Source organism: Diadema antillarum, unplaced genomic scaffold (genome assembly GCF_040938485.1).
Source record: "Diadema antillarum isolate AM-2024a unplaced genomic scaffold, OU_Dant_1.0 scf00000226, whole genome shotgun sequence".
NCBI lineage: Eukaryota > Metazoa > Echinodermata > Echinoidea > Diadematoida > Diadematidae > Diadema > Diadema antillarum.
In genome coordinates, this window is record NW_027271115.1 from 3,170,923 (window position 1) to 3,185,054 (window position 14,132).

Below are 14,132 nucleotides of genomic sequence, written 5' to 3' on the forward strand. Positions count from 1 at the left end.
TTATGCAGATTCAGCAAAATTTGATAACAAATTAATTCACGCTACAACAATTGTTTTTAAAAAAATGAAATGTATATTTCTCTTCTCAACCCGTACTTATTTCATGATACGAAGAAGAAACATATTCATATAAATTTATCTCCGGATAGATAATTTCGGGGTACATATTACAGGAAAAAAATAGTTTATTGATACTCGTAGGCCTACTACGGTTGTTTCCGCTTTTGCCATGTGTCATGCTTGCAAAAAAACTCAGCCAGCTTCGCGAGCATTGGTTTTTTGTCGCGACGTGTAACGTTACTGAAGCCCAATTTCGCTGATCCGCACTGCCACTTCCCATATGCGTACAAGACACACTGATCGAATGTATCATCTCTGGAGTGCAGCGTTGCACGCCACGTCAACTCAGCCATCTTCTACATTGACACGAAAGAGAGCAGACCACCATGAATATTTTCCGTTTAATTGGGGATTTGTCCCATCTTCTGGCAATCATATTGCTGTTATGGAAAATATGGAAAACAAGGTCGTGTGCAGGTAAGTAGAAATGCTTCCTCGTCAATTGTTTGTCTCTTTGTTTCGTGGAGATTTAGTAGTACTTCCAACTTGTCTGAGCTGCCGTCGCTGCGTTGTGCGGCGAATTCTACGTGTTATTGTATGCTATTTTTATGGTTCGAAAAAAGAAAACGGCATCTCAAATTGTTTGAAAGTATCCCCAATTCCATGGGCCCTTGGCCTTTTGAGTATGAATATTTACCCATCAACAAGTGTATGACGGTGTTCAGAGGAATAATGTTGTGACTCATATGCTAAATTGTCCTTTACGTGACATATTTCCGATGACATCAATAGAATTAGAAACGTCAAATCATACATGTGTCCTGTGTACCAAACTCGCGCCGGTATACACCGCCGCGCCGGCCGGTAGCGCGGTACGGCCTCGCCTCGGTCCCGCCGCAGCAGCATGACAGCATGCAGCATTGGCAGCAGTAGCTAGCGTATAGCGAGAGCTGCCTGGGCCTGGCCTGGCGAGTTTGGGAGCTAGTTACCAATAACATGTTGTACAAAACAAGTCATGTAGAAGTACCGAGCTGTGCCTACTTAGTTAATAATCATGTTCAGTTCAGTTCAGTTTATTTTCACTCATCATAAAATACATAAAAATACAAAGACACTTGCAATTACAATTTAACAAACTTAGAAAAAACTTGTTTCTTGTGAATGGAGATCAGCAAAAAGAACTTCAAAGTCTTATGACACATTAACCCTGGAAATATAAAATATTACATTAAGAAGGACACAAAACACAAACACAGCCATACAATCAATCATAAAAGAAGTAGATAACGTTTCTAAAGTAGCCTTCAGCGTTCAGGTTCAAACAAGTCAGTAACAGGAAGAATACAAACTCATAAGATGATCTTTATTTGCGCATTTAAAACCATTAAGGAATGGGATATTTTGAAGAAGGAGTGGTAAACTATTCCAAAGGATTGGACCGTTAAAAAAGATAGTGTTTCCATAAGCATTTGTTCTGACCAAAGGAAGGTCAAAATGACCGGAGTTTCGCGTATGATAGTCATAAATACAGCACCCTATCGTTATTAGAAAATAATGATATGTAATTTAATTTTTATTATGTAATTTAATTTGTTCTCTATTTGTTGTAGAAAAGGAGAAGAAACAATAGTCTCTCCGTTGTATAAATGTAATCGTACCCTTGCATGCTCCGTGCCAAGGAGAAGTTATGCGCCTTACTAGTTTTATAGCAGGTGTTCATACATTGTGTCTTTTTAACAACAAAAAAAAAGCATTTCTGTTTAAGTATTCTTCAATCACAACAAACTGAGCAGCAGTTTGTCACTGTCCCTGTCAACATTTTTGGCAGCAACTATTTAAAATTTGATGTGCGGAGAATTAGGACGCACGAACAAAAATCATCAAAAATTTTACATTGCAGTTCTTTATTGTTGTTGTTTTATTGTTGTTTTTGTGTCTTTATTCTTAATTGCAGTTTTATCGCAAAATGAGCTAACACCATTCTTCTTAAGTTGAGATATTTGTGCTAAAAAACGGAAAATATTTTATACAAAGATACAGGATAGTTTTAATAATATCTTGTAGAATATTCCTTGTTATGTCACCAGTGAGGTACTAGTATTACTGGAAAGATTTAATTTTGCTCTGTCTGATGATAGACTTTAAAGGACAAGTTCACCTTCATAAACATAAGGATTGAGAGAATGCAACAATATTAGTAGAACACATCAGTGAAAGTTTGAGGAAAATTGGACAATCGATGCAAAAGTTATGAATTTTTTAAATTTTTGAGTTGGAACCGCTGGATGAGGAGACTACTACAGCTTGTGAGTCATATGCGTACAACAGTATAAAGAAAAAGTAAAGAAAATTCAACATATTTTCACTTTTTTCGCATAATAAAAGAGCAATGGACTTGCCTCTTTCTAAAGGCAGGGGGAATAATATTACCCATAACATTTGTCAGTAACGAGTCGGGGGAATGTGAACTTTTTGCAAAAGATGAAATTTTGTGAAATTCTCTTTATATTTTCCTTATATTGTTGTACGCATACACTATGTGACATCTAAGTTATTCACACACTGCAGTAGTCTTCTCATCCAGCGGTTACTGCACAAAAACTTCAAAAATTCACAACTTTTGAACGGATTGTCCAATTTTCCTCAAACTTTCAATGATGTGTTCTACTAATATTGCTACATTCTCTCAATCCTTATGTTTATGAAGGTGAACTTGTCCTTTAAATACTTTCAAATGGGGCTTAGCTCATTTTGCAATAAAACTCTTCATAGGCCCCTATATGCATTTACAATTAGCCAAACACATTGTCTGAAAGACATTGTATTACCTGAAAGTTCCATACAGGATTTCAACAATTCCTCTGGAATTTAGCTTAAACCTGTTAAAATCAACAACCTCTTCTTAACTAGTCTCCATATCAGAAATGTGTGGAAGAGTGACTACATGTACTGTAAAACTGTAGGCACATGGAACGTCAAAGCCAGTGGAATGCTATGCATTGAATCATACTATAGAACCTACCCATAAATATGCACAAATTGTGAAGATATTCCACTCTATCAGCTCCCTTGTTATTGGCATAAACTTGTTGTACATACAACTACCTGTGCTTCTCTCCAGTTTGTCTATTTCTCATGCAGGCTAATGCTCCCAGTCACCTTTCATCAGCACTTTAATTTAGTAGAGGCAGTACCATTTATATGCATAAAGTCATACTCAGTAAATAGTAGGTCTATATAAGTAGACTGTTACTGTGAAGTTTCTGTTGACTGCCAGAAGGTCTTAATGTAACAAATAAGAATAGAATAGGAGAAACATCATGCTAAATACCCAGCCTAACCAATCACTAACTAGAAATCAATAGGGTTGTTTTGGTAAGTTCAGCATCTACATTAACCTGTCCCTTACTATACTGCTGTGAAATGAGGGAGAGACTGTTTTATGGGTAGGTTCTGCCTGTATCATGTTTGATTTGTCTTTTGTGTGTGTGTGTGTGTGTGTGTGTGTGTGCGTGTGTGTGTGTGTGTGTGTGTGATCCCCCCCCCCCCCCCCCCCAATTACAGTGATGTGTAGGCCTACATGTTGTATGTGAAAGTTTCTCTCCAACTGGAAAAATTTGTGCTGGCTGTGTTTTTTCCTTCTAAAGCAGTGGCATTCTACAATGCAATCAACTCTGTCCATAGCCAATGAATTGTCATCAATTTCTTGTCTTCAATCACACAGAAGCAAGCAAGGATGAATTCAGAAAAGGAATGCCCTTTTGACTTACAGAAATGCGTAGTCTAGTTGCTTGCCACAAATCTTTATTTGTAGAGCTTGAAGTGTGCCTGTGAGACCTTTGGTCATACCGGGGTCCATGTTCATACGTACCATGCTACAGAGATGACTTTCCTTGCTGAGCAAACAGTAATTACCATTTGTATCAAAGTGTAATTTGTCAAATCTGGCATACCTGACTGGTAGAGCCCCTCCTACTGTGGTGTCTTACTAATAGTAAGATGCTTCTTGATTTACAGTGTACACTTGTATTTTTGTTTACCATTTTGATGTTACTTGTGCTTCCTGCAGTGAAGGCATTTTCCATTTTAAGCAAAGAGCAAATGCTAGATGTTAGACTTTGGAAAGATTTTAACTTTGAAATGGAAATTAATGCCATGTAAGAAACCATTTTTTTTTTTTTTTTTAAAGGGAGAATGGGGTTGTGCATTTCTTATGTTTCCTGATTTTTTGCTTGCTTTTCAAACATTTTGTGTCTGTGTTGTTTCATGGTTTATATCAGTGAATGAGGACTTGGGTCATAGGAATCATGTGACGAGGGGCTTTTCTAAGTTTGATCATGGGATTGTTGTGATGGGTCTCTGCAGAATGAACATTCCTCCCCTCATGTTTTTTTTTTTTTTATTCTGTCACTGCAGGCATCTCGGGCAAGTCACAGGTCCTGTTTGCCCTCGTCTTCACCACCCGCTATCTGGACCTCCTCACCAGCTTCATCTCCATCTATAACACGTCCATGAAGATCATCTACCTGATGTGTGCCTATGCCACCGTCTACATGATTTACGTCAAGTTCAAGGCGACGTACGACAGCAACCACGACACGTTCAGGATGGAATTCCTGGTGGTGCCTGTCGGTGGACTGGCATTCCTTGTCAACCACGACTTCTCCCCGCTGGAGGTAACTTTGCTGAAACTCCCCTTTGGTTGCCTGCACTGAGAGAATGATATAGTGACATAGATGTCATTCTGATTAAGAATTCGGCAGCTATGTGTGCGCGTGTACATGTAGGCTGAAGTGGAATTCATGATCCAAAGCAGAGCTGTGTCCAATCTGTTGCACTTAATTTCAGTGTATGCCTGCAGTAGGAAACGTGTGTGCAAACTGTCCAGGTATTGATTTGTGAGGAGGTAGCAAAACCAACAGCAAAATAAGAACCAGGAAACTTGAGTTTACAAACACGGTAAAAAAAAAATGAAGTTCCTCCTTCCAGACTCATCAAATATCTTCTTCTTCTTTTTCTTTTTTTTTCCAGAAAGATGAAAGGCATGAACAATTGCATGCCGTAAACAGTACCTGTAACTTTAAGAAAAAATTTTTTTTTTTCTTACAGTGAGTGAAAATCTGAATTAAAATCAGAATAGATGATAAAATGACATCAACCCATTTGGCAATATTTATGATCAAACCACCAATTCTCTCCACGTTACAAGTCTGTCTTCCTTTTTTGCATTTGCATTATTGGATGTAAATTTTATAACAAGTATTTCCCAGGAAAATTATGTTGGTATATTGTTTTGTGCAAATTTGCTATGTACCTGTATACATGTTTTCCTGAATTGGGGGGGGGGGGGGGGGGGGAAGAAGAAAAGAGAAGAGGACAAGTGATTGTAAGTGATTGAATAATGCCATTTTTGGAATACATTTGTCAAAAATATATCAAATGTCATATGAGCTTACAGTTTGTTGTATGTCATGATATAACCTTTTCTCTTTCCTGTCAGATCCTATGGACCTTCTCCATCTACCTTGAATCGGTGGCCATCCTACCGCAGCTCTTCATGATCAGCAAGACGGGCGAGGCAGAGACCATCACCAGCCATTACCTCTTCTGCCTAGGAGCCTACCGGGCCCTGTACATCGTGAACTGGGTCTACCGCTTCTATGCTGAGGGCTTTTTCGATCTCATCGCCATCGTGGCGGGCTGCGTTCAGACAATACTTTACTGCGACTTCTTCTACCTTTACATCACTAAAGGTGAGTGTTGACGCTGTCACATGTGCAAGTCTGGGGCTGCTTTTCGGTGAATGAAAGGGGGGTGATTGAAACTGCCACCCATCCCTATTGCTATAGCAATTGTCAATCAGCTTCCAGCACTTAGGTAATGTCCATAACATCTGCACTCAAAATGCATTGAAATTTTTAAAATTGGATATGACCAGGATTATGTGCAGAATGATGTGAGAATACCAAGGAAGCAGCATCTACCAGAAGGTTTTCAGTGGGGAGTTTTTCCTCTTTCACTGACATGACATTAAAATGATCTGAAGACTCTTTCCACAAAATATCAAGATTGTGTGTTCTTCAACTATGCCAATTTTTCATCTTGTGTGTGGTCGACCTCGGCAAGGTTAGCTTCTTGAAACTGCCTTGATTTTGATGTTTGAATGCTGGCAGCCATGACATTTGAGATTCTCGTTAAAGCCAACGGAAAGCATATTTTTCAGAAGGGCTCAATATTCGTCTTCCACTATTTGGAATTTACTTGCAATATATTGATTTGCCAGGATGAGTTGTTTAAGATCAAAAGAGAAAAAGAATTTTGATCGTATGCATATGCTTTTTATTCATGAAGAGCCGTCCCCATTCAGTAGTGGGTAGGTGGAACACAGTGTGATGATCAATCGTGCCCTTAGCTTTTGTATTTTCCAACAAGCTGCATGTGAATCACTCTAGCGTGGAAGATCATCGGATACTCCTGTGGCCCAAATTGTCTATTATGGAAACTTTATCGATTACAGAAAATTGCGTACCAAGTACGATAGGGTATGTTCTGAAATCGTACATGTACAATGTAGTTGTTCCAGTGAACCTTTAGGTTTTGGTTGATATTTTACATTTTCATTGTTACATAATTTAAATCTTGTTATGGTTTCTTTGATACATTTCTTATGCCTAGGGCTACATTTTAAAGCAGAAATCAACAGTTCTGCAGGCATATGAGCAAATGAGAACTATGTATTCCCTTTAATGTCCTATTTTCTCTATATTTCCTCTTGTATACATCTCTCCCTCACTTTCTCTCACTCTCAAACTCTCCCTGTCTTTTCTCCCACAGTTATGTATGGTCAGAAGCTGTCGTTACCAGCGTAAGGGTGCCACTGTCCCCGAGCTGTAGATTAAAAAGAAAATCTGGCGGAGCAGACAGCCACACCTTCCTGGGTTGCACTTGCCACATCACTCCTGATGTATGGAGGGTCTGCAGAGCCAGCATGTATAGATTACACATTTTTTTGCTTGCTTGCTATATTTTTTGTTTTGTTTTCCACATTTGAAATAATGTTCCCCCTTTTTTGGTTTCCGTACATAAAAGAATGTTGTTCTGTACTTTCTGTTGTATAGCATTTGTTTTGTGTACTTCTTCCTCAGCTTGCATCAATATGTGTTAACTGTTGAATGCACAAAGATGTTTGTTGTGAGGAAGAAAAAATTGTGAGTTTGAGAATGAGGAGACAGAAGTTTTGGTTATCCTAGGTAGGTGTAGGAAAAAAGCTTGTTATTTAAAAGTCTGCTTTTCATCATACTGTAAATGTTCATGTGTCCGTTCCATTTCCTTAGTCAGTGGAGTGAGGATGTTGTACAAATGTACATACTGGCAACAAATACTTGATGTGAAACATTTAGATCCATCTATTTTTCATCTAACGAAGACATGTGCTGTGAAGAAAAGTTCGTTTTTTCCAGGAGCAAGGATTGTTCTGGTAGCATGATGTGCATACATATATGCATTGTAGAGTTACCCATGTCATTCGTATGTCTCTAGAGGCTTGTCAAGTAGACTGTCAGTGATAAATAGCTACAAGTCAGTTTGTAGCTAGGTTTTAGTCAGTGCTGATGCCCCAATATTGAAGGAAACATTTTGTAAGCTGTTTCTTCAGTATATCGCAAACCATGTCTCATATTTTCGTGATTACTTTTAAACTCTTCAACAGGTAATTGACTTGGGGTTTTTTTTCACCTTCATAGTGATTTTTGTAGATAATGGTCTTTCTTGTTTCTTGTTTCTTCAATTTTGGACAGTGTAAAGCTTGAACAAACATCAGGGTATCCTCTCGATCCTGTGATGACAAAGTAGTAAGATGGAATGTTATATTCTCAATAAAAAGATAAACAGTGAATGCTTACTTTGAGATTATTTTTTAAGCAACTTGAAAATGGCGGGTTACTTGCGATGTAGGTCAGTCAAGGCTGTGATGCGAGTTCAAGTTGTGCAATTGTTAACTCCAGAGCATCAAGTCCAGTTAAGTCCATTGCTACACAACCATTGAAACTGAGATCAGTGGCACTGTTGCAAAATGTAGAATCAGGAAGAGAAGCGTATTTCCAGCTATCAAAGGTAATCCAAACACTTATTACATACATGGTATAGCACTGTATTTACAACAGTAGAGAGCTGTTACACAATACAAGACATCAGAGAAAGGAGAGGAAGTTACGCTGTGGTTCAGTTTATATATATGTAGTAGCGTGATGCAAAGGAGGAATCTTGTCAAATATATTTTGGCTGACATTGGTTGTACTAGGAAACATTTGTGATGGTACACATACCCACGCACACAGCTACTGTAAAACCAGAAATTTTCACATGCATTTTGGCTTCGCGAATTTTGCGAAAGCCAAGATTCGCAAAATTAAAATGCATGTGTAAGTTCTTGTCTACTCTATAATGCATTGGATGCCAGTGGCAATTGGTGAAAATTTCATGCTGCGAGTAAGTCCGCCAGCATAATTCCCGAAAAATTTCATAACACAAATATTTCTTGCATTACAGCATAATTATGACAATCAGTGACAGTGAATCCTGCATAATTTTGACTCCTCTGGACTGAAAAATGGCCTTTGCTGTAATTGTCCCTTATGTTGAGTATTGATTCCAATTGAATTGTGCTCTCTTGTGAACCCTCAACTTGGTCAGGTTTTTGTTATTTTGTAATCTGACTTTGTCTACATTCAAAGCTCGTTTGAGTTCAAGCAATAGCCTCATTCAGGTCATCATGTTTCATCACAGCCCTGGCCAACTTTCTACAGTCATTTTTCTGAAGCAAAACATCCTCAGAATATTATTGATAAGAGTGTATATAGTTGTAGCTATTAAAGTATCAGAACCAGTATACACATAAAATGTGCAAAATGTCTCTTTTAACCTCGCCAAACAAATCAATATGTCGTCTGTACCTTCTTTAAATATGCATTTATTTTGTATGCGTGTACTACAAGTATATTATTGCCTGAGATGACAAATTTCAAGTTATCTCTTTTTTGTTGTTGTAATCACACAAGAAGGTTAAATGTTTGCTATTCATCTTGAGTGCCTTTCACACTCTGAATTTATTGAGGTATAGCACTTCAATTAATTTTCTCATGTCAGTTTTCCTCTTACTGAAAGTACATAATATACTGGTCTTTTTGTACTTCAAAGAAACTCAAAGCTACTGTAAGCACAAACAAGGATAGTGAATTGCATACACGTACATGTATAATAAAATTGAAGTGTAAACCTCTTGGGAAGTTTGGCTATTGGAAAAACTTAAAATTGAGTAATTTTCATAAGGTGATTAGAGCAGTCGCTACTGTGAAACTGCAAGTGTAGATGAGAAAGAATAAAAGGAAATGAATTCCAGCATAAAGATAAAAAGTTTTTGATAATCTTATAGAGAGACTGTCATTTGAATATACAAGAATGATTTGTAGCATGAGATAGTGACCTATAAATGTATATTGTCTTTTGTCATTTGAACCACGCGGCTGCCGCTCGCGTCGAACATTTGACTGATGTTGTGCTCACACTCATATTGTGTATGCATTTACGAAGAAGTCATCTCATATTTATAGGTAAAGTGATGGTGAAGTGTAGACTGCTTTGATAGCCTGTATGAATTCATGGACCATGATCAGAATTTTATTTTGAACTCCGCAAAAATGTGTTAGTAATTTTTCTGCAAGAAGTTTAACAAATGATCCATGTCAGGTAAATTGATTGTTGATATTCATATACTGTACGTATATCTTTATAATTCCTACTGATTTTTTTTTCCTGTTAACCATCAATTTTTATATAAATTTTTACCATTCTGGAGAAGTTGAGAATATAGGTAGAATCTTGTTCCTGTATGAATGTTGCACAAGGACAAGTGTAAATATGACACAAAGTTCCTTATGTGCATGTTTTCGGCTAGCTAGGTAGTGCCAAGTGGCGTTGCATCCAAAGTTTTCCAGCCAAAATCACCCTTTTCATGTCCACATGATGACATGGCTGTTTTCAAGACGTATTAAAATCATGTGATGGGGAGACGTGACCTAGTTCTGACGATGGAGTTTCATTTGTTCACTTGTCTGTGTCTATTCGTAAAGAAAGGTTCAGCATGTTGAATGCATGCCTTGAAATGAAAGCCGAGAATTTGATACCTTTATCGTGCGGTAAATGGACTTTCCTTGTCAACACTTACATTTTGTATCATGTAGAAATTAATTGACAGTACTAGTCGGTAACTGTGGACACCTTCATCTGCCGTCCTATTACAATATACAACAATCACAAAAGATTATGTTAAAAAGAGAAGCAGTTATTGTTCAACATAAAATATTTCCCCTTTTATTTGAACAAGGTGGAAATGACTGATGTTTTATTGGATATTTGCCTTTGGAACGCTAGTGACATCTTTTGCATCTATTCTAAGATTTATCAACAACAAAGCTGGCTTATGCATTCTCTTCAAGAAGAAAGTTATTCGTACAAGTACTTCAAAACTTATGATGCATGTGTCACAAGTACAGCAGAACACGCATTATGCATAAATTCAATATTTCTTCCTCACATTGACAATAACGTTTCCTTATTGTTCACAAATTAAACTGTGAAATTTATACGTCATCTGTGCACTTCGAAAATGCACAATACAGTATTTACTTGTGTGTGAAAGCAGAGCGCGAGAAGTGAATACATGTTACTGTATCAGAATATGGATATGCAATATTATAGTTCTGGAAATTCCCAGAAAATGTGAGCATCTGTCATGTGATTTCAAATCACCAACACATTCGTACTTACATGTACTGTAGTTCATGTGAACATCTTACACGTATGTTTCGTGCAGATAGCTCACAGGGTGGCGAATTAGTAATGAAAATGTATGTGCGTCAAACTCGTGACATTTGTAATGCTGTATGTCTTGTCGAGTTATTGAGTAGCGGATGCGTACCGCAATGATGCATGGATGGTGTAGTTGAAAGCATACAAGATAATGCAGTGGAAACTCAGTATAACGAGATCCTTGAGACCAAGACAACATTTGTTTTTTATGTAAGATACACATATTTTGTTATATCAGTAGTCCATAAACAATACAAAAACAAAGGACATTAATTTATTGGGACTGGAGAACTTGGTTTGTTATACATGTATCAGGTATTTTGTTCTATCAGATCTCTTTATATCAAGTTTCCACTGTATGTACCTTATCATCTCTCATGAAAAGAGGGACACTCACATTAGATAATACCTATTCTCTGAATATCCGCCGCAAAGATCCAGGCCTGGTTTCACACTCGTGTGTGTTTGCAGGTTTTAATAACTAAGCTAGGTTGTTAGGATGTTAGCGCTGTTTTTGAATATGGAGAAACTCGTTTCATTTCATTAAATGTTGGTACATTTGCTATTCAGAATTAAAGAGGAAATCCACGAAAAAAAAAATCGAGAAGGAAAAAAAATCCTCACAGAACGTCCCCCCCCCAAAAAAAAAAAAAAAATGGATAAGAAATAAGGAAGTTATGACATTTTGAAATTTCACATTTCTTCGGAAAACATTTCTTGACCAGTCCTTGTGAATATTCAAATGAGCATGTTGATGATTCCTGTGAGTTTTATTTGAAATTCTGGGGGGAAATGACATTTGTAGCTAATGCAGGTAAAAGCATTATTCCCTTACCAAAATATATCGGAGTTAACATTTGTTCTCTTTTATTGTGGGTGATTTTAAAGAAAGTTTAAATGTGTACAGCTAAAATATGAGATTGTTGTCATTTCTGTATAGGCTATATGAAATAAATAAGAAATTGTGAGAGCATGACATCATTAGCTTGCTGATTTGAATATTCATAACAATTGGTCAAGAAGTGTTTTCCGAAAAAAAAAAGAAATTTCAAAATGTCATAACTTCTTATTTCTTAACCGATTTTGATCATTTTTGCACTATTCTGCAGGGAGTTTTTTCTCTTTCTTATGACACTGATTAAAATGTTGGAGTGGATTTCTTCTTTAAAGCACTTGAAAACCGCCCAGTCTTTCTGACTTATGCCCAGTCTATTTTGCTTTTCATTTTCTGCATTAGTAATTAAAAACAAAATAAACAAATAAAACAACACAAAAATGACACATGTTCTTGATCTAAACCTCTGAGAATATTTTTACTGTCTTTGACCAGCCCCTATATGGTCGAGAGAAAGAATGAAAGAAAAAAAAAACACTTCGACACCGGGTTCGACACATCCATTCTCCTATCTTTCTATCACTGTAATGGGCTTGTGGAAGAGATGGTTATAGTGGGCAATATATGGGGAGGAAGTTACGGACGGATAGATAATAGGATACATTAATTGATGTGATGAATGAGAGGGTGAGAACGAATGAGTACAAGATGCGAGCTATAGCCGACAGGAAGCGTTTATATGCAGGATGCGTGGCAGACTTACGTGCTGACTCGACGTAAGGTGTGAATGAATGTGTGGGCAGCACATATCAAAGAGATTCTAAGAATCTCAGGTGGGTGTGTGTAGTTGTGTGGGAGGACCTTTGAAGTGCATATAATATAGCAGGCCTATACAGAAAATGCATTATGACACTATATTATACGATGTGACTTTACAATGCAATATGTATGATGGTAGATTATTACTTCCACCATCTTTTCAGAGTATGATATTACAGCAGGCCACCTAAAAGTGGACTCTTGATTGTAATATTGGTTCCCACTAATTTGCCAAGTGTAAGATGTCGGTCTCAATTTCAAATCAATTGGTTCTTATTGATTCGTTTGAAAGAGTTTCATGGTTCACTCCCGTCGGGTCCTATATTTCATACAATATTTTGGAATATGATTACGTAAGCCATATTCGCTACTTATAAAGAGTCCAAGGGGCTGTTTTATGAAGATTATAAAGTTGATTTCTATCATGAGTCTATGGCAGCCTGTTCAACTCGATTATATCTTTTGATTAAAAAAAAGACCATTTAATTGCAGCAACTTCATGCTCACACCTGGGCTCTGTTTCATAAAGAGTTAGAATTGATTATAGAGTTGATTTCTATGATGAGGCTATGGCAGCCTGTGTGTGAAGGGAATTAAAAATCGATTATATCTTTTGATAGAACAGGGCCCCGATTGGTTCTTAACTGCCTGTCACCATGTAATTGATAGTGATTGGTTGCAACTTGCAATTATAACCCAACTGTGCTAAACTGCCCCAACCAATGTAATATAGCAAAGTTTTGTGTTTGATCGTCATTGCTTGGATTGCCCATATCCCTCTCCCCTATACCCATGCCTTTAAATCAACCTATCGCAGAACTGCCTACGCCATGCAGTCCCTTCCCTTCAATGTTTCCTTGATCTTTTAGCCATGTTATAGAGCAATGGTGTGGTCATTCAAAAAATGTATAGGCCTACGTGTCAGTTCCAAAAGTGTTTTTTGTTTGTTTGTTTGTTTGTTTGTTTGTTTGTTTTTTAATGCAATCATCATATTGGTTTGGTTTGAGCGGATAAAACCAGCTAGGCGATTTGGGATAATTGAGTTACTAGCTATATGCAACTGGTACTTCTCCGGCCCTGCATTCTTTCCCTGTACTATGGAGCTAATTTTTCAAGAACCCCCTCCCCGCAAGTATATGCGCTTATTAAAAAACAAAAACAAACAAAAAACAAAAACAAAAATGGATTCTTCGCCTCATCCTTTGTCCTTATTCTACACAGTAATGTAGTATAACTATGAATACATAGACTACTTTGTGCTATCATAATAATTTTTTATATGCCTTCTTCCCCTTCTGCTCGTACTTTTTGTTTTAATCATTAATTTTGATTGTCTCGTTCCTTCTGCTCTCATTGAAGTGCAATCGAGCCCTCTCGCATATAACGGATACAATTCACTGTGTGGAGATCGAAATGCAGAACAATTCATCTTTCTTTTTATACCCTATGTATATCGTATATAATCATAATAAACACCACTTCGTGTTTTGTTTCTATAGAGCTAATATTTGGCGCTCCTTGGGAGAAACTTGGCATCACGTTATTGGCCGAT

At 37.2% G+C, this 14,132-nt stretch overlaps 1 protein-coding gene across 1 annotated transcript; it reads left to right on the forward strand.

Annotated features, from left to right (window-relative positions):
• Positions 1-402: 402 nt before the first annotated feature.
• Positions 403-10,371, forward strand: LOC139724746 (ER lumen protein-retaining receptor 2). Its single transcript, XM_071635869.1, has 4 exons — positions 403-537; positions 4,477-4,736; positions 5,561-5,813; positions 6,895-10,371. Exons 1-4 carry the CDS (start codon positions 447-449, stop codon positions 6,927-6,929), a joined length of 639 nt encoding a protein of 212 aa, XP_071491970.1. The 5' UTR covers positions 403-446; the 3' UTR covers positions 6,930-10,371.
• The last annotated feature ends 3,761 nt before the right edge of the window (positions 10,372-14,132 follow it).